We start from the raw sequence: 21884 nt of genomic DNA on the forward strand, positions 1-21884 counted from the left end.
TACTTTAAAGGGATGATCCAGGCGCGGAAAGATACGATGGGCGGCCGTGATGTGGCGTACGCGGAACGATGATGATGAGTGATAAAGTTTGTGGAAATGAGATAGAAGTGCTATGATTCTTCTATTCTCTAGGGTGCTTAGATTCAGAGATTTTTTTAGGTTAGTTATGCTTGATGTTCGTGAATAATCTTTGGTAATGAAGCGGGTTGCTTTATTTTGAATTGCTTCGAGTTTGTTGATGAGATAAGACTGGTGCGGGTTCCAAATAAAAGATGCATATTCTAGTTTTGCGCGAACCAACGTCGCATAGGCCAATAATTTAGTAGACTTGTTTGCCAGATAAAGGTTACGCCTGATAAAACCAAGAGTTTTGCATGCACTGCTACAGATTGCTTCGATGTGGTCACTCCATGAAATGTTAGAAGATAAATGAACTCCCAAGTATTTTATTGTATGCGCACGCGCGATGACTGAGTCATTTATCAAATAATGAGTAAGCTTAGGATTAGACACTCTAGTGAAGGCTACGGCCTTAGTTTTCGAAGTATTTATCTCCATTTGCCACTGTTCACACCAATCTGCAATTTTCGCAAGGTCAGATTGCAAAGCGTCACTATCAGAGGTGGTAGTTATTCGTCTATAAATTACGCAGTCATCTGCGAATAATCGAACTGTAGATGAAATGCTATTGCTGATGTCATTTACATACAACAGGAATAAAATAGGCCCCAATACAGAGCCCTGAGGCACCCCTGACTTGACCAGTGATCGTGAGGAAGAAAATTCATTGGCAGTTACAAATTGGTACCTGTCGGTTAAGAAATTCCTTATCCAATTCACAACCTGACTATGTATATTAAAATAGCGAAGTTTTTGTAATAAACGGTTATGAGCTACCTTATCGAACGCCTTGGCGAAGTCGATAAATATGGCATCTATTTGCGATGAGTCATTAACAGCTTCGTAAATGTCAGAGACCAGCTCGAATAACTGCGTCTCGCAGGAGCGACCCTGTTGAAAGCCGTGCTGGTTGCTGAAAAGATGGTTGTGCTTTGTTAGGTACTTCATGATTGCCGATGATATGATATGCTCTAATAATTTACATGGTATACTGGTCAGCGAGATTGGTCTGTAGTTGGTGACAGATGACGGGTCTCCGGATTTAAAAATTGGTACTATTTTAGAAACTTTCCATCCGTCAGGAACGCATCCTGACTGAATCGATTGCTGGAAAAGGCATGCAAAAATGGGAGAAATAACAGGTTTAGTTAACTTTAGCAGTTTAGGACAAATACCATCTGGACCAGGAGCAGAGCTGCTAGAAAGACGATCAATAGCAGCTTCGATTCCCTTTTCAGTGATCACGATGTCCTCCATGATGGAGGTAACGGAGCCGAGGTGAATATTGTCGGTAATAGGAAGCTCACGAGAAAAAACAGAACAAAAGAAGGAATTGAACGCAGTAGCGACTTCAGAGGGCGGGAGGAACTCGTTGCCTTGCATTATCGATATGAAACATGAAGACGACGGCTTGGGGTTTATTACTTTCCAGAATTTTTTTGTGTTGATAGTTAACATGTTGGAGATGTCATGGTTGAAAAATTTGTCTTTTGCTGCCTCAATTTCGGTTTTGCATAACTGCGACTGTTCGCGATAAGCCTTCCAGGCATCGTCAGATTGCAAGGTTTTAGCTCTTGAATAAAAGCGCTTCTTCTTGTTAATGCATCGCTTCACGTGGGAGGTAAACCAAGCGCTCCCTGTAGACACAGATATGTGTATTTTTGGAATGTATTTTTCTTTGAGTTCGATTAGCTTGTGACAGACGATCATCCAGTTCTCATTGCTGTCGCGATGCTGCATGCCGTTGAAAAATTCTACGCAAAAGGACGAGAGTTCGCTATAGATCATTTCAACATCTGCACGTGCGTAATCATAAATTGTTTTCTTTTCATTCACGCTTTCTTTACGCGTTAACTTGAATTCACAATGGATGACATTATGGTCACTGATGCAGTCTAACACATTAACAGACATGTTTGACGGTTCGGTGGTAAGCACAAGATCCAAGATAGCATCCCCCCGTGTTGGCATAGAAACTATTTGGCTTAAACCGTAAGACGAAATCACGTCAAGAAAGTCCTTACATTCAGCTATCCTTGCGCCGCTATCGGCTGTGCCCGTCCGCCAGTTAATTCCAGGATAGTTAAAGTCGCCCGCGAGAATCACAGGAGAGCCAGGAAATCTGTCATATACGAGGCTCAATGATTCGTTTAGGCAATTAACGAAGGTTTCTTTTGAGTCAGGCGGACGGTAACAAACCCCAACGGCACAAGTTACACATGAAAGCTGGACCAATACCCACAAAATTTCAATACAGGAACCCGTATCAAGCAGACGCGCTTGAAGATCTTTTTTTACTGCAATCATAACACCACCTCCTCGTGTTTCCGTTCTGTCCTTTCGAAACAGGATAAAGTTTTTAGTAAAAGACAATTCATGGTTACACACATCACTCGTCAGCCATGTTTCAGTTCCCACTATGATGTCTGCCGAGCAGGATTCGACAAACGCACAAAGGTGATCTTGTTTTCGAAAAATACTTCTAAAATTAGCTATAATAATAGATAGTTTTTTAACTTCGGTTTCAACTTCGGTTTCAATGGGGCGTCATTCATAAATCGCGGGAGCGTCTTGTCTCGGGATGGGGACCACTTTATTGCTCGAGGAATCGACGGTGAAAATTACGTTGCCCATTATAAGCTTGTCAAACTGCAACTTATACTTCTCATTTTTCTGTCGCTTCGCACGCGCGAAATCACGAAGCGTTTTTCTAATTAGCTGCACACGAGGTGAAAAATCCTCCTCGATCCACACTCGCGGGGTTGCCAGGTCTTTCAGCTTGAACGCATTTTTCAGAATATTGCTTTTGTCCTTGAAGTTTAGGAATTTGACAACAACAGGTCGAGTGCGATCGGGTTTGCGTTGCCCGACCCGATGGGCTCGCTCAATTTCACCTGGTTGAATTCCCAAGTTTTCCGTGACGAATTCATGAATGAGTTTTTCTGTATCGCTCCATTTTTCAGCGGCTTGCTCAGGAACACCCTTGAACACGAGATTATTGCGCCTCATTCGATTGTTCAGGTCATCTACAACAAGGTTGGCTTGATGGGTCTGTTTTTGCTCAATGGTTTTCAACTGTTCCTGAGACTCTTGCACAACAGAGCCGACAGCCTTGACGCTTTCACTTAAGTTGTCAACGCTCTCAAGACGCTCCTCTATTTTGGAGAGCCGCCTTTTGAGGTCTGTTACAGTAGTGTGAATGTCTTTTAGCTTGTTCGTCACTTCCTTTTGAAAACGTTCATTTGAAGCAGTGAATTCCTTTACCAGTGCCACCACTTGGTCAACCTTGTCAGGACCTGGATTAAGCTCAACGTCGCCCGCACAAATGAGCAAATGAGCAAGCGAAAAAAACACAAGCACTAGGCGTCCACCTAGCAAGTGACGGCGACCTAATGAACACGGACGGAGCCACAAAAGATTCCATGATCCCGTATTTTTTCTCGGCTGAGTGAAACAGCCGATGCGAGCGCGGTAAGTGCACAAATCAATACCCATACTTAGTCATACATAGACAGTGTGCAATTGGGGGATATGCAGCCAGTTAGAAGTTCAGCAAGGGCAAGCAAGTAGCTACACACTCACCTAGAAAACAGCACGTTATTAGCTTGAGGCTTTGGCTGCAAATCCCCACTCGGTCGGCGTGAGCGATCCTTTTTACGGCGGGGCTGAACTGAGGGTGCTTGAAGCGATGAGCAGTCGAAGCGGTAAGCAATGGCAGCGCCGGTGTGGTGCTGATTGCCTCAGATGAAGTGGTGATTGCCAGTCACGGTGCAAGGTAAAGGGGGACGCCACGTGTCCGGTGGCAACTGCGTCCGGTGGCAACTGCGTCCGATGACCTAGAAAACAGCACGTTATTAGCTTGAGGCTTTGGCTGCAAATCCCCACTCGGTCGGCGTGAGCGATCCTTTTTACGGCGGGGCTGAACTGAGGGTGCTTGAAGCGATGAGCAGTCGAAGCGGTAAGCAATGGCAGCGCCGGTGTGGTGCTGATTGCCTCAGATGAAGTGGTGATTGCCAGTCACGGTGCAAGGTAAAGGGGGACGCCACGTGTCCGGTGGCAACTGCGTCCGGTGGCAACTGCGTCCGATGACCTAGAAAACAGCACGTTATTAGCTTGAGGCTTTGGCTGCAAATCCCCCAATATGCACAGTTTCTTTAAAATATGTTATATATACCATTCCGATCCGGTTGGAAATTATTAGACCAAAGTTCCTGTGCTTCGATTCCACTTCCCACTTAAAATTCACTTAAAAAGAAAGAGCATGCTTTTTTTAGGGTAAAAAAAAGATATTTCTTTGTAAGAGCATCCAATTAAATTTATGTTTACTTCTTCCGAAGCGCACCTGTGCCACCAGTCACGTACATAATTACATGACAGGTAGCATGAAATGAAAAGAGCAGAGTAGTCTGGCGTCACAAAACCTGCACTCAGTTATAGCTTTCTTCACAGTGCTGAGCGCATGGCATGCAAGCACTGCACAGGCACCCATACTGCAGGAAACCCAGCATGTTTTTGTAGGTAGAAGACTCTTCCCTGCAGAAGCAGTGTGATAAAAATCTATGACGCCATTAGTCACAGCTGTGTAAAAAGTAAAAACTTTGCCTTAGTTACCTGTTGGTCACCACTTTCTAAAGATGCGGGGCAGGGGGGGTATTACGTTTAGCTATTGGCCATTCCTTTCTATAATATTGTAATTGCCTTGATGGTGAGCTAATTAGGTAAAAAATAGTATATGGTAGCTAGTTCCTTCAGAGTGACCAAGCCCTACAAGAAAACTTCCCTCTTGATGTCGCTGCTCCACCAGGAATTAATATCGCAGCTGCTACAGCTTATCTTGCAGGTAATCCACGGCTGGTATAGAAGCAAGCAGTCCAATATGTGAAGTGTCAGGTTACTGCACTATATCAGTGTCGGAGGTACTATGGTAATACAAGCAAGATGAGAAAGTTTGCAGAAAATTTTATGGAAGAGAATTGGTCTAGCTGTTCTGCTACGAGCATAGGTGAGTGATACCAGAGATTGCAAACAATAATTAAAAAGGCTTTAATGTTTACACAATGGTGATGATGGTCATACACTATGAAAAAAATCAAGCGTAAAGGTCCTCTCTGTCATTGCCAATAGAGTCTGGCTCCTCCAGGCTGCTGAAGTTGAGGAAGTGTGAAGGTCTGTGAATTTCATGGTAGAACTCCTTAGGGTTGGCGAGTTGTAGTTCATACTTCATGCTTGGATCATGCCGCACACCTGGAACCATAATGAAATTAAAGAGTCTGACTTTTCAATAAAAAAATAATTTATTGCCAACTATATGCTTAGTATACAAGGCTCAATTTCAGAATTACAATGTAAATTGCCTGTTTTACCAATTTGTAAATTTGAATTTCGAAGCGATCAACACAGCAATATATAAAATTAAAACTGTAATGAAGGTATAAATAGACCCTCGTTTGAGGCAAAAACAAATGTGGTAAACAGAAACATACACATGTTGACCACAAGAATGGAGGTGCCTCTGCACCCTTTTACTTGTGAATGAAATTCATGATTGTTTCCTCCTTTATTTTTCCCCTAAACGAACACTAAAATGCAAAACAATGTTTCCTGTATTAGTGAAGTACAATTTCAAAATCCTGAAAACTGCACTCTTAACACGACGTGATGCTTGGTAAGCGACAAAACACACAAAAAGAAAACGTGGGTCGAGACACCACCATGATATTCCTGCTCCAAAAAGCGTGACCTCATAAATTTTGATTGAGTCTACTGGGCCCTAGGTAGCTTCTAATCGATAAAAAAAGAAGTGCATTGTCATCTGTGGATGCTAACATAGACGTAGGTTATCAAGTTTCAGAAAGTTTCATCGAGATTGGTCACAAAAATAATAAAAATACATTTTGAAATATCTTACATCATGCGTGGAGATTTTGGTGCAAAATTTAAAAATAAAACTTGAGTTTTTTGGCTAATAATGAACTTACGATAGCAGAACAGTTCTCGGAGTGCAGTTTGTCAATCTAAGCCAAGCCATGGTTTCTCTTTGGTGTCCCTTTAAAGGGCCCCTAAACCACCCAGAACTTGAAATTCAGTTGTGGCGAGGAAGCTGCACGCGAGTGTACAACGAAAACAGAGCTGTGAGAACAGAGCTGTGAGAATTTTTTAAAACAGTGGCTTAGTAATAGTGGAGTTAGATGCATCGATCATCAAAACGCCGCGATCACTGCTTTCGCTCTTTTTTTTAATTAGCCTACACTTGTATCCTCTCTCAAAGCCGCTTTGCGCTCTCACCAAGCGCCCCTGGAGGAGTTTTTCGCCGTTCCCACGAGTCGCCTTTTTTGGTTTTCCCCCTCCTTGATTTATCCACCCTTGCACCCACTTTTTCTTACTTTGCATTTTCTTCACCCTCCCCTCAAATCTTTTGCGTTACTTTCTTTTTTCACTCTTACTGTCCCTTCAGTCCCTGTCCCCCGCGAGTATACTGGTTGAGGTGACCTTCTCAACTTTTCCTTAAGAATCCCCCCCACCGGTCTGTGCGTGCCTAGAAGAATATGTGCTGCAGGGCGGGGGGCGCACACGGGCAACACGACGGACGAGGAGTGCGGACAGCTGCTTGCAGACTAACCAGTTGCCCGACCAATCACAGCATGAATGCAATGCGCGTCAGAATGCACAAGCTGCGCGTCACATGGAGGCCAGAAAGGCCTGGAGAGGAGGCGGAATCGTTTTTTCGAGTTTGTGGCATGCCGGTGGCTCATCACACTGTCACGTGTGGCATCGTTGACCGTGACAACGTTCTGCCTACAATATGCACGTTCACTTGAAATGTTTGAAAAACTACCGGAGCTGGTTTAGGGACTTTTTAAGAGAAGAGGCCACCCTGGAGACGGAACTTTTTCATTTTTTTAGGATATCTGGATGAAACTTTCAGGGCATGTTCACTACACTAAAACTAGAGGAACTGCAAAGTTCCATGAAGCTGTGTTTTAGTTCCAGAGTTGCTGAGGTATAACTGGGTTGTTTACGTGCGTGCCTGTAGGACTCCCAGGACATAGTTGAAAGCTCAAATTCATTGAGGTCATCCTTTGATAGATAACCCAGGGCACCACAAATCCGTTTTTTTTTTTAATTTTCTTTCCAAAAAATGTTCACGCGACTTTGAATTTGGTGTAGCTGGTAATTACATACCTGCCAAGTTCAAGGATTCTGCAACAGGGAGATTTCCGCAACGGAAGGGGGGATGAGGGAATGCGTTGAATTATTTGCCCCTATTTTTTTTTTTGCGGCGAAAAAAAAACAACAAGGACGAACAAACAAAATATCGCAAAAACAAGAGGGGGTGGCGTAAGGTCTCAATCGCAAGTGCCAACATCAGTGTTGCGGTCTTATACTGGCTCGGAATGGCCGAACGCACGAGGGTAGGGTTTCCCACCAAGGTGAGAGTCTGAAAGAATCAACACAACTGACAGAATCTATTTCTGTCAAAACAACTCGCGCATGTCTTCTTGGAACACGGGTGAACGAACGGGACGGCGCAGCTGGCTGCTACAAAAGCACGGGTCGTAGCTTTGCTCACTACTCAATTCTTTTGACAGGAACGCCAAAACTCATCTGGCCTCTTTTTATTCTGATAGCAATAGACTTTTACCGGGGTACGTCACAGCGTGACGTCACCAGTGCACGTGCAAAGCGGTGGTTGGCAAAATACTCGCTCTGGTGGCTGAGTGGGGTGCAGTTGCTCGATGCTTGGGGCAAGTTTTTTTTTTTTTCCTTTTAAAAGCTTAATCTTCATTTCACAGTGGCAACCTTAGCTGTGGTATGTGTCAGAGAACATCTAGGAGCGTGGTAAAGTGAGTGATGAAATATTTTCCACACTGGCTGGCTGTTTATCTCGAATAAGTGAACACACGTGGCGGCTAATGCGACGAACAGCGGCATCGTCTTCGAAAATGTGCAGTGTTGACTGTGGTGTGTAGTGTGCGTTGAAAGGCATCGACAATATTGGTTCACCTTTACGGTCGGTCAAACTGAAAATATTGTGCGTGGTGTGTGCAGTGTGAATATATATATTTAAAAATATTTTTGACCCGATCATCTGCGAGTGAGTTCATCTCAGCATATGCGCAACGTGCAAAATAAAAGTGCATGATCTCCGGGTGATATATACGACTACTGATATATACGAGCATGTTGTTGCGTTGCCAAATCTGCATATACGCTTCACCATGGCTATAACTCGTATTATCAGACACCTGATACGTGTTAATAAAAACAGTAGTAATTTTCGTTTCTTATCTACCTTGTGCTTTTACGGCTCGATCCTTACGAAGTGACAATGCGCATTAGAAGTTTGTGTATCAAGCCTAAAGGAGCAATATAGGTACAAAAACATGTTACAGTAGTCAAATGCAGCAAGGTAACTGTGCCAGATAATATTATATATTATAAGTTGTCGGCTTTTACATCCCATGAATTTTCACTGGGTTATTGAGAAGCGCAGCGGCAGAATTTCACTTTCACGAGGATATGTTAACCTCAGCCGAATGCATGGCAAGAAATTTTTTTTTTTTCATCTCCTATCTGACTTTTGCGCAATGAGTGACAATCTTATCCGTGACGTCACACACAGCAGCTCAAAACTATGCTGCCGCCAATGATGTACGTACCTCGTTTAAAACTTCACTACACATGCCACGACGGAAATTGAATTTCAAGTTTACATCCATGCGATGCAAATATTTCTCAAAGTGCCAGTCACCTTGTACATTTCAAAACGTTTGCTTTCGAAATACATCAGATCTTTTTATGGCTGCCATCTACGTGCCTGAAGCACACTGCGTGCTAGTCGTGTCTCTCAGTACTCTAAATAAAGTTTCTTCATCCATCCATTCATCCATCTACGACGAGCGAATTTCCGCACTATGACCAGTGACCCTTTTGCGACCCCCTTCTTTCAAAAGCTGTGACTATAGAACATCGCAATGTAGAAATTTCTGTCGAAGGAATGTAGACACGCAGCTCTGCTATGCAGAAAGATGCCGTCGGCGGAACTTTCTTGCCAACCAGCACCTGCTCCAAAAGAGGGTATGGTGGGCGGGTTGCCCGCAGTGACGTCACACTGTTTACAAACAGGGAGAGGTCTATTGTATGAACAGTCTAGGCTGGTTTTTTGCCGTTACCGCCGTCATTCACCATTCACCGTATACGTATACATATCTACTATATAGGTCCGTTCGATTCACCTGCACCATGTGAACCAGTTCACAAGGTCCTGCACCTTGCCATTTGTTTCAACGGTGCAGCATTGACGACCTCTGAACCGTGATATTAGTTTCAAAAGGTGCAGAAGAGGTGCCGCACTAGTTCACTGTTTTTCTGCACCTCCAACGCTCACGGTGCCAGCTTGGTGCAGCCGCGCGTACAGCTGAGCAGACGACGCAGCGCTTAGGCTAGGCGCCTTACTAACACGGTGTGTTTTGCCAAGATGTTTATGCCTCATATTGTCCGCATGTGCAGTTTGCCATCGGTCAGTGTTAGTTAAATGTTGTTAATTAAGCAAACAGAAATAAGGGTTGCACTTTGTCGACAGTCGTTCGTTTCTGGTGTCGAGCTGTGCCTGCACCGCTGAACTCACGCTGCACAATTTCTGAGCTTCGTGTGCACAGCCGTAAACCGGTTCCGATAGTCCGATTGGTGCAGGTGAATTAAAAGAAATACGAATACCTTACAGGTGTGAGCTGCCTCCTGTCTCAAATAGCTCCACGTAGAAAATAAAAAAGGAACATTTATATTTCACAATCAAACATGGGTGCTACTTTGGAACTACCTTCACAGGCACTAGGATGCACACCATTTGCCTCTGTAGCTTTCCTTTTCAGTGCTAAGAAAAGTTGTCACCGAGTATAGTTTGCACTCATTTGTACCTGTGATTACGTATCGTGCATCGTTTTTGTTTAAACAGTGCGTTACGTGTCGAGCAGTAAACATTGTTAGTGCGCTTTCATCCTGTGTGTATAGTTTTTTGTGCGTCATTTGTGCATGAGCAGCGTGCGGCAAGTTTCAATCTGCTTGCCATTCTCGGTGTGACACTCCAAGCTCTCGCTGTCACATTCATTGCTTCGTCCTTACGGCAAAACTAACCTTTTCGTTTACATGTTTATGGCCTTTATTCTACTGCTGCGTGCCCTCGGAGCTCGTATATCGCTATCGTGTCGCCGCGACCGTGGTTTTGTGCGCGGCGTTTGCGGCAAGCGGTAGTTCAGTTCCTTTTACAACCCCCGTGCGCTTGGCTGCGCACACGCCTTAAAAACTAAGTCATTTTATGCAATCTACGATCACATCTGCCGCAGTTTTGTCTGCAGAGTTTGCGAAAAGCAGCGCTGCTTTGACTGGTTGAGCACACACTTTCGGGGGAGCACACACAATTGTGTCAAGAGCGACCACGGGTTCGTCCACAGCAATTGTGGCAATGACAATCACACACACGGTAAAAGACAGTGCGCGTTCCCCAATCACACGCATACTTCAAAGCTTGGAGCGCTGCTCTCGGCCTTCGTTCGATCGTTTCCGTACTAAAGTTCGTATCACTTACCACGATTAGGAAATGTGTTCAGAACATTCAAATTTAGGCCCAATGAACATAGTGGAATTTGGCCGAGGATTTTCACGGATTTGTATCTGCTGCAGTCTTGCATCACTGAGATTCTACGGTACCTATAAATAAATGCCTCTTAAACTCATTTATAATAAAATGGGGTAGGTTCGAAAAGCCTGGAGCGGATTAAGCTGCTTTTTTGTCAGTGCGGCGAGATCATGCACAGAAATTAAAATTTCCGGGAGATTTTCACAACCGTACAAGCGGAAGAAACGGTCGAAGTCCAGGAGTGTTCGCAGGTATGTAATCAGCAGATTCATCAAAACTGAATTGTTTATGATAAATCAACGACACCAATTTAAAGAAAAGAAGTTTATTGTACCTTAAAAAAGAAAAAGTAATTTAAAAGCCAGATAAAGAAACGGCACACAAATCTGATGAGCGGTCTGAGCTTTAGCTTTCTTCAGCATCACAACTAGCAAAAAAATCCGTTCTGAGAAAACGGGCCTAGAAAGTTTGACACTTGCGCTTTCTTCAAAAAGCTTCAGGAGCATAGCTGGAAGTAGATATAGATGTAGATCCTCAATTTTTGGCTCACACCTATCTTGACGAACTCTTTTCTTTTTTCGCCTCACCTGCATCTTCTTTTGGTGTCGTTTGTAATTTATTTTTAGCCGTAAAACATTCAAATGCTGGGTCCAGCAATCTCAGAAGCACTCGGCGTCACGCTCAACATCACCGATTCAGAGCACGTACTAAGTCCTCAGTGTCGGAAACACTTGGTGCATATGCGGCTCCAGCTACACTTGATGTGTCGAATCCTCGACTGGCGACTGCTGACAACACAGTTCCGCCGCTGCAAGCGTCTACGCAGTCGGCACTCGCAGTAGAACAGCGGAATTGCGACGCTTGTATAAACCACATAGCGCGCATCCACGCGCAGGACCTCCGCACTGTCTTTGACTTCATTACCGGCATCGAGCGCAACAAGTATGGCAAACACAAAAATAATGCAAGGAAGGAATCAAGAAGAGAAAATTATCGAAAAATAGCATGAGGCAAAGAACGACGCAGAAGACAGCGGCTGAGGCGAGTAACAACGGGGTGAGCGAGCTCCATCGGAATAAGCGACTGCCCCTGCTGCAGTGCAGTAGCCAATAGCATGCGCGCTTTCGCTCGCAGGATATGAATGCGCTGCTCTAGCCAATCAGCGCACCGCATTGCTTTGCAGGAAAACGCCAATAGCATCTCAAACATGGTGCCAATGACACTTTACAGGACTGCAAACGAGAGAGAAAGAATCCACACTCAAAACAACACAGGGATGGTGCGAGTCGACCGCGTGGTCCGAGAATGACGCGCGTGAAGTTTGGTTCGGTTTTCGATTTTTTTTTTTTTCCCCGCATTTGGATACCGCCCAGCCTCGAAAATAGAATCTTTTTTTTTTTTTCACTTTGCGGTTGAATTAGGTGCTGATAATTACAGAATAAGTGGAGACATACAACCCAATAAAATGTTTTTTTTGGTTTTCAAGGGACATGTCCCCCCCTTAAGATCTAATAGTGCAACAAATAATTTCCCAGGATAAAGGTGTATACTGAAAGAACAGTTGCAATCCAGGTGGCTCCAGCTGTGTGTGCGTCTGCCCTTTTCTAGAGTCCCGTGCTTTTGCTGGCTCTTCTTCAAGCATCGTGAACCAATTGGCCTGGATATCAATACTTCTGCTCCACTTAACTCTTCGAGTGCTTTTGCCGTATATGTACAGCAGTGGTCTTCACTTTCACGTCTTTGCCGTACAGGCACATTCTTGACCCTCCACTTGAAATTTTGCACTGTAATGATGACACTTGCTCACAAGGACGTGCCGCCCCCTCCTAGGGTTTATAAGTGTAGGATATAATTGTGCTATCTTTTAGTGGAGATAAACAGAACAGATTTCTAGCACCAGCGCATTGCACAGTCTGCGGCAGCGCTGATGAGCAACACCCTTTTATGGTTTTGGTTTTGTCACATGATCACAACGGGGACAACTCTTTTTTACTGCTGATCAGACCTTTTAAAGAAATTGTGAATTGCCAACTGCTTCTTTACTATACGTGCCTTCAGCACAAAGCTCTTTATACCAGTTGAGAGGCATCATGGTACACCATGCACGTGCTCGTTTCAAACATTTTTATACTAGCAAAGCCATTTTCCTTGAAGGCGTGAGGCACTCATTTTTCATTTTTAGACTGTTAGGATTATAAAGCATGCTAATTTTCAAGTAGTAGTGGGAAACCAGCAGATATTTTCTGGTATGAAACTGCAAAAAGTATGAATTAACAAAATGATGGGGCTTGAATTAAGAAGCTTTTAAGTACATTGAAAGAACAGAGGACCAATAAAAAGTTGAATTTTGCTTGAATTAACTGAGTATAAATTATCAGAGTTTGAATTATCGCGAATCTACTGTATTGTTAATCATGTTCATTTGCACTTTTGTAGTTAAGAACACAGACGCCTTTAAAAAGACGAGAGAGAACCCACCCATGAAGTTGTAGTTCCAGGATCCCTGGGCAGGCACCATGAAAAAGCCAAGAAAGCGGTCCGAGAGCAGCATTTGGACCCGTTCGTAGTGAGATGGCAAGTAGCCCTTCGGGTTGTTGCCTCGGTCTGTGTTCTGACGGCCCCACTCGTAGCCACTTGGTGTCAGTTTGTATGCAGTCAGAGAGCAGGAGCCAGGCGTGAAGCTGCTCAGGACAAATGGCCACCATCACAATTATGCGCAACAGAACATGCCCACAAATTGGGACATTTCAGGGAAGAATGAACAGAGCAAGCATCCTTAAAACATTTACCAACAATGTACCAACTAGCCTGTCGGAACGTATTACCGAAGTACATCAATCAACTAATACTTGCTGGACTGGAAACAGTCTCTTATATTGCATTTTGGACGAGTTGGTGCATGATGAAATCATAAGGTTATAGCAGAGCTCTGTTTTAGCGTAAAGAAAAAGAAGACAGTAAAGAAGGGAAGAACAGACGACAGGATGAGCGCTAATCCTATCGTCTGTTTTTCCCCTGTTCACTGGCTTCCTTTTCTTCACCCTCAAACAGAGCTGTGCTATAACCTTAAAATTACGAGTCTATTTTACATAACATTTTGATAATGATAGGTTCACTGCCTGAATGAAAGGTTCACTGCCTGATAATGATAGGTTCACTGCCAAGCAACACAACGACCTTGCCAATATGAGAACTTGCCGTGGTCTTCATCTAGCTATATCTGATTGTATTCCACTGGCAGCATTTACTGTGCGGACTAGTTATAAACTTATAACATAACCGCCTAAAGTGCGGAACCGGATACAATGCGATCTTTTTGAAATACCATTTACCTTCCCATAAAACCACATGTATACGCATACTGTTTATGGTGCAGTCCCCCAAGACGAAAGACTTGTAGCGTCATCATTCATCATCGTCGTCACTTTTTAGCCAACACACTGCGCCTCTCGCGCCACTTCTGTTGGGGGCTCGGTGTGCCTGCCAGATGAGAAGGAGTTTTTTCCGCCTGTCGGTTCAGATGCTGGCAGCTGACGTGGCTCTGATTTGGCCCGATAGAATAAAAGTGACAAACTACATCAAGTCCCTCTGCCCCTCGCTACATTGGTGACCCAAAAAGCACGCTCTACGATGTGCGGCCGCTGCCACGTCACCGTGACTCTGTCCGCCATTGAAGCCTTTCTACCTGATCTACCCCCAAGTATGGTTCATGTAGCTCAATGCAGATCTCGCGCTGAATGGCGTCACGGCACAACCGATGATGCAAGCTATTCTACTCCACGCCCTCTTGGCAGAGCTGTGTCATCTCGCTGCTGCATCAAGCTCCACCCTGCAGCCCTACGATGATCTGTGCTCTGCGGTGCTTGCTTGCTAGGTGCCAAATGTACCGCCTGCTTCCTGGGACACGCAATGTTTAACTCTTTCACTACCGTGGGAAAAGAGGCTGTTTTAACTAGGTGTAAAAAATTTCTTTTGTGGCTAGATAATAATGCCTTATTTACATTATTTGGTACCAAACTGTAGCTAAAGGAATGCTCTGTCCAATACCATAAATGTAGCACACTATATATTATAGATATTAAGCAAAAAATGTTTAAAATGAAAAATTTCTGCAATGATTACACAGTTAGCATTTTAAAAAGAACTTAAAAAAATAATGAGATTAAAAATAACTCAAGATACACAATTGGTAGTTTTTTATGTTGCGAAATGGTTGTACAAGTTTCAAGATTTACTGCCAGAAACTTTTCTTTCCACACACACAAAAAAAAAATGCCAGGCCTGCACGGAAGGCGCAGCACAGTCACAGCGAAAGCTAGAAGAGCGACCTTTCCGAGCCTTTTCTGAACACTCATTGGGTAAATGCTGCAAGTACACTGCTGGGCACCTTAAAGGGGCCCTGAAACACTTGTTCAAGTAACCATGGAATGAATTCACTGGAAGAGCTTATTGCCTCAGGAACTCAATGCTGCAAAAATTTCAAGACTCCGTCCAGTGCGAGTAAGGTTACAAAGATTTGACGCGTGCTGCCATTACACTCTCTCGTCCCGATGAAAGCGCTGGAAGCTAAGTAGGGAGGGATAGCAGGGGCAAATAAATTACGTCACCCACGCCTAGTGACCTTGAGCACTTTTTCTTTCTTTTTTTCAAATGCGCAGCTTCTTCAGTATGATCCCGCACACACGCGTGTACAAGTCGCGGCCTCCCGCGGTGGTCTCTGTAACGACCGAACGCGCCATGTTCAATTCAGCCAATGGCTGATAGATAGGCTTTCTATGAGTGATTTTTGAGCCTCTTCTGTCATTTTTCGAGAGAAGAGAATGCAATTTTTAGCTGACTTTGATAATTTATTGTGAATTCCAGGCCACGTGCTGCGCTATAATATTTGGCCAGCGTGTTGTTGGGAGCCTCTACTGCCGATCGGCAGCGTTTTCTGACCATGCTCAAAAAGTGTTGCAGGGCCCCTTTATAATATTAATAATTTCTGGGTAGTAGACCAGCATTTGCTACGCTATTTTTCGCCATTGTTTTGAGAAGCGCTGTATCCGCTAAACATTTGCAAGAAATTTTGTGCCAAATTCGCATTATTTCGAGCAATTCTCTCGTTGTCCACTTCTTAATAGAAATGATGGAAGTGTGTCAAATTAAGAAAGGAGGTGACATGTGCGTCAGTCAAGCGTCTGTTCTACTAACAGATGCGGAATTTGCTTTTTTGGACGTAACATAACCTTGTGCATTTTCTTTTCAGAATTTCTTTTCTTAGTTTTTGAGGGGCTTAACACATGTTCTTTCAATTGTGTGCCATCGATAATGGGAGTGTTTTTTTCGGTTTATCACGGTGATGATAACAGGTGTGGTTTGAGATGACGTACATGCGTGTTGTGCATATACAAGTGTTTGTTACGAAACCAAAATGTTCAGTTGCTAGTAAACGCTCGTCTTGTATCCTTTCTGAGTGTTTGTACTTTTTGGCGCTTGTTTTATCATGGATTATTGCAGTCTGCCAATACATAAGCAATCTAGTCACTTAGAAGAATTTTTTGTTTTGCAAAGTACAGTCGCCGACCGATTTTTCGGACCTGGCGGGGACCGAAAAAAAGTACGAAAAATCGAACAGTCCGAAAAATTCGTTTTCGCCAAAAATCTGAAGTTTATTGCATCAGGCAGGTTTAAAAAAGTCCTTGATGCTGCCTTGCCTCAAACTACGCTTGGAGGCAATTTGGTTTTCCCGTATTTGCGCCAAGGTGACATCGTCGCCGTAAACGCTCGACAAAATTGTCACCGCGTTGGCGATCTCCAACGGCTGCGGGCGGTCGTCGTTGTCATCCGACGACAACGACGACCGCCATCCGGCGTCGACCGTCATCCAGCGATATCTAGCTGCGAACGTCCACTCTCTATTAGCTTGATTATGGCAGCTTTCTTCTCCATCGTCAGGGTCGTATACTTCCCACGCTTCTTCACACCACCTGGCTCCCGCGATGGCGGAGCCATGGCACCGAGAACACAAAATTCGATGCCGCAGATAGCCGCTGCGAAGCACACAACGTCTCGACGCTACGCGACACAACACGTGCAGAAAGGCGACTGAAAAAAGCTGCAACGACAATAAAAGAATCCTTCTTTCGCCTCCTCCCCGTGCGATGTGATGACGATAGTGCTGACCGAAGACGAAAAAACGGCGTCCATCACCGCGTCTTTTAAAAAGCAAACACGGCCTCCGAAACTTAAAACATGGCGTGCGCATTCCAATCTCGGAGGCAGGAAAGGCATCTGAAGACCAAGCTTAGCCAAGCCGACAGAAAATCCAACATGGCGGCGTTCACAATGGCTTGGAGCGTGGCACAAAACGAGCGATTTAGTCCGAAAAATCGAACTTTCAGGGGCAAATTCGCCCGAAAAATCGGTTGAAACAATGCATTAGCTCTATGGAATCCCTGACGGTGCATTTATGAAGTCCGGAATATCCAACAAGTCCGAATTTTTGGAGTCCGGAAAATCGGTCGGCGACTGTATTACTAACTATTAACTTGGAGAAACACCATGGCCGGACTCATATGAACAAGAATGTGCTTTTAAAGTGAATCTACAGCAAATAGACACCCGCTGTATGTTTTGAGATTGGGCACTGGCTTTCAGAGACAACCATTTGTAATATGACAGCAGTAAAGCTTGTTAGCTTAATACGTCACAGTTTAAACACCATTGCATGAGCCCTGCAAATGTTTCATTCAGCTATTGGCTGTAGACTTTTCGTCACTGCTCAATATAAACAGATATAAGCAGCGCATTTGCGCTAGGCTTTTGTACGTATAGGTCTAGCAAGCAACACACACCGATTAGTGATCAGGCTGATGTGTTGCGATGCTAGGATTGAAGTCGACAGCATCACAAGTTCTATCAACGTCTATGTGAAAGAACACCTGAAATTTCTGACGCAGACACTCTTCAACATCTGATTTTTTTCTGGGGCTTTTAGCCGACATCCGGGGTATGAAACAGCATTACTTAATGTCCCTACCTTTGCTACGCCTATTACCTTATGGGCTTAAATGAGTGCTTTGAACAATCATTCCATGTCAGAGCTATGTCCAAAAGTCAGCTTTGCTGCAATGCATGAATCCTATGGGGTGAAGCAATAGAAAAATTTGAAGGGGTTGGTATCACCGCGCAGTGAGGTGATGTCTAACGAATAAGCCCGGAAATGCTCGGAGGCATGAAGGCGGCAAACCGACAAACACGCCAATAAGACTTAATCGCTTTATGATAAGCATTCTCAGCTAACTGCTTCTCACTACTCACGCGAGGCCCCGTTCACGCTACCTTTCTGTGCGAATCAGCTAAGTGTGCCCCGTGTGCCCCACAGACATGGTGCCTTCACGAACAAAAGCAGCTCACCATCGCCACAGTCATGTGTGATAAGGAACGGAGTGAGCATCAAGAACACATTTTTATGAAAAACGAGTGCGTACGAAAGCACCCCGGCAGGAACGGCGTACATCAGCTGTGTAGGTGATGTGCTGCAGACAACTAGGAACGATCGTGTGTAGGAAGCATCGGTCTCGTGTGGCAGAAAGTGCTGCAAGTCGCCGGAGATTTTTGTACAGTAGCGCATCTGCTAAGTGCACACACGCATCGCGGAGGTCCGGACAAGTATTCCTCTATTTCGCCCCATCCTTTATGTTCTGTGTCATCGTTTACACACGCTCCGTGCGATAAATCCCCAACTTATTCCGCGCTTTGCTAGTATTCGACGCATATTTGCAAATGAACGTCAGCACGCCCAGAGTGCATTTACGACAGCATGAGCGTGCACCCAAATGCCTGAGAAGTGTACTCTAGCTTTTTCAGATGGGGCGATGGCGATTTGATTACTTGAGCGGAATAAAAAGTTATGAATATTTTTTTGGATGATTTCCCGGTCCCTAGCAAGTCCGAAAGTTGGGCATTCACTGCGCCTCAACAATCCATAGTCTCAACAGTGACATTTGGCCCAGTTTGGCTTGGCTCGGCTCGGGTTGCATCTTATGCAGGTGCACCGCGATGTCATTTTCAATAAAAGAACCTCAAATAGTTTTGTTTCTGAAAGTCGAACACGCCCTATGGCGCAGGTTGGGCGCAGACTCGCTAAATTTTGAGTAAATGTAGCAGCGTGTAGCAGCCAGGACAATTCAGTGCAGTTTGGCACAATTGACGCAGCAGTAACAGCACTGTCAATGCGCGCTTCCGAGATTGTCGACCACTGCACAGCAGACAATTTCGAAGGTGAAAGTCCACCACTTATTATTTTGGCAATCTTGACTGAAAGTGCTGATCAGACTTGGAAAAGGTCCATCATAGGAGTGAGCTGACAACTATATCTTTGTCCATAATTTTTCAGTGAGAAAACAGAGAAAAGAAGTGGTGTAAAGAATGAACATCACATCGTGTTGTAGACCAACAAGAGCGATCCCTACCTGCAAGTGATGATAACGGTCTTCTCACCGTCCCATGAGGGGTTGTCGGCCATTATGCGTGCATGAGTCGTCACATCCTGAGGCGAGAGCTGGGGCAGTTCATTGGGCTGAGTGTGAAGCCAGCCCAAAGGCTCCAGATCACGCAAATGCTCATGCTGGGGCAGTGCCTGTGGCAGCTGCACTCCTTGGTGGCTACCGCACTGGGGCACTACCACAATGCAGCGAATCTCCTTCACTTGTGGGTTGTCCACAGGGCTGGCCCCGTACAAGTAGCCGGCAATCTGCGAGGACATACAATGATGATTTCAAGCTTGCACGGAAGACGCAGCGCTTGTCCCGCCTATTTCCTAGTCCGTGGCCATGTGTTATTTTTGTGCTGTTGACCTTAAAGTACACAGTACAGTCACAGCATAAGCTGGAAGACCAGCCTTCATTGAGCAGGGGAAATTCTCCTGAGTGCGTGCTTGAAGTACAATTTCGAGGTACCCACAACGCAATAAATCATCCTCTTGATACTTTCAAGTATTGACATATAAACTATTTGTCTGTAAAACAATACACACATCCACGTAGCGGCCCACTTTGTTCATGCCATGAATGATGATGGAAGAATTATGGCTGCATCCTTATTGAAGGGACCGACAACTGATTTTTTTTCTATTCATTTTTTTTTTTCGGTGCAACCGAAAGCTTACTTTTTGCAGTATTCGCAGCTGCAGTAGTTACTCCCATAAGCACACAGTCATGTTATTTTATAGGCAGTATCTTTAGGTTTGAAAAACTCTGAACACCAACGTGCCTTTTTGTCCAGCAATGCTGAGAATCGATTGCGATGCCGGCAGCCCTTCTAGCGACTTGTGCATGCTGTCATAGTTCTGCTTTTGCAAGAGTTCCTGTTCTCTATGCTTAAGCCCGTTTATTCTGAGCTTTACAACTATTTCTGAAAATTACAAGCCGTTACAATAGGACAATGTGGCTTTACACAGCTTCCCTGTATTTGTACCACACTGCATGTACCTCCACCCAAAGTTGATGCACCTGTGTCATGCACGACTTGTCCCGTCGTGACTCTCTCAACACACGCGCCAAGTCGCCGAAAACGTCACTGCACGTCATTTCTGAGACAAAATGTAGGTAAAAAAACCACGTTACTCCAGAATCTTAGTGACCTAGACATGCATGCATGGTTTCATGAGCACATAGAAAAGTTGCTCAAGAGACGCTGACGAGCACGAGATCATTACGTCATGGGAAGGCAGCACCACTTCATTGAACACTTCTAACGCAGGCCTATAAGTACATGTGTATGCAGTAATAACTTTTTTATAAAGAAGCAAACAATATTTCAATAATTAACACAAATATAATTGACCACATACACTAGTTTACGGTCATATGACAGGGCAGCTCGGATATTTGAAATTTCTGCCACCAGGTGGTGCCCCAGACTATTTTCGTGATCTTTATGAAGGAATAAGAATATAACTCCGCTTCTCACAAGCAAAATAAGGTTCATTTGAGTCACTATGAGGGACAATCTTTCTATCTGTGCAGTCATCTCATTTCACGTTTTAGGCAGTTGTTGGTCCCTTTAATAAATAGAAAGTAAAGCTGTGCAAATAGCAACATTTGAAGACTTTGGTGGCTGTTGAACCTCAAGGAAGTTGCCAACCACAGCTCCGGTCATTACAAACCTCATTTCTGCTGTGGTGGTCCCTAATTCGTAGTTCACTGCTAAACCAGCATCTTGTCACTTCGAAAGGTGCTGAACAAAAGGAAAGTTGCAAATCATAGCTGCAATAATTTGTAGAGGTGCTGCCACCCCCCTGTAAGTTGTTTGCATCTCGTAGCGAACGTGTCTCGTGCAGAAGCCACATTCAGGGGTCGCAACTATCACGCGGTAGGTGGCGTGTTCGCGAGAGTTGACCACCACTATCATCATCATCATGGTAGAGTGCCGGCGGAAACAAGCCTTGGTGGCGTTAGCGAAACTGCCTTGTTTGTCATGTTGTTGAGTGTTGTTTAATATTGTGTAAGGATGTCTTAGCATGGATCATAATTGATGTTATAATCATTCAGCTGACAATATCATCGTTCTAAATGTAGTTAAATAAATATGTGTGTTGTTTGGTTTGTTTCGACCGTATCTACTGTGTCCGTGTTCCGAGAGCGTGGCGTGGCTCTCTCGCAAACATCAAGACCCCACAAATTACAAAACTCATTAGTGCTGTGGTGGTCCTATTTTGGAGCATATATGATTCATTTTATCAGAACGGCACAGTACATCATTTTCGGCTCACTTTAGTACAGCTGGCACAGAGTCGAACTGCTGCATCCAGCGATGATTTGATTGATTTGTGACATTTAACATCCCAAAACAACCATATGATTATGAGAGACGCCGTTGTGAAGAGCTCCGGAAACTTCGACAACTTGGAGTTCTTTAACGTGCACCCAAATCTGACCACACGGGCCTACAGACTTTTTACCACCCTCGAAGATGCAGCTGCCACAGCCGGGATTCGATACTGCGACGTGCGGGTCAGTAGCCGAGTACCTTAGCCACTAGACTACCGTGGTGGGGCCGCTGCATGTAGCGGCTCCAGTGATTTCTGCATTTAGGCTGCATGAAGGATGCAATGTTTACAGAGTAAACTCTGTTGACTCATCAG

At 44.5% G+C, this 21884-nt stretch overlaps 1 protein-coding gene across 1 annotated transcript in view; it reads right to left on the reverse strand.

The window, feature by feature from the left end:
* Positions 1–5139: 5139 nt before the first annotated feature.
* Positions 5140–21884, reverse strand: part of Prp8 (pre-mRNA processing factor 8) — a 218037-nt gene continuing 201292 nt past the window's right edge. Inside the window, exons 34-36 of the mRNA XM_037433717.2 lie at positions 19213–19493; positions 13235–13437; positions 5140–5364 (exon numbers count right to left, since the gene is read on the reverse strand). Of these exons, the coding sequence (XP_037289614.1) occupies positions 5210–5364; positions 13235–13437; positions 19213–19493 (639 nt within the window). The 3' untranslated portion in view covers positions 5140–5209. The remainder of the gene's footprint in view (positions 5365–13234; positions 13438–19212; positions 19494–21884) is intronic.

This window comes from Rhipicephalus microplus, chromosome 3 (genome assembly GCF_043290135.1).
Source record: "Rhipicephalus microplus isolate Deutch F79 chromosome 3, USDA_Rmic, whole genome shotgun sequence".
Taxonomy (NCBI): Eukaryota; Metazoa; Arthropoda; class Arachnida; order Ixodida; family Ixodidae; genus Rhipicephalus; species Rhipicephalus microplus.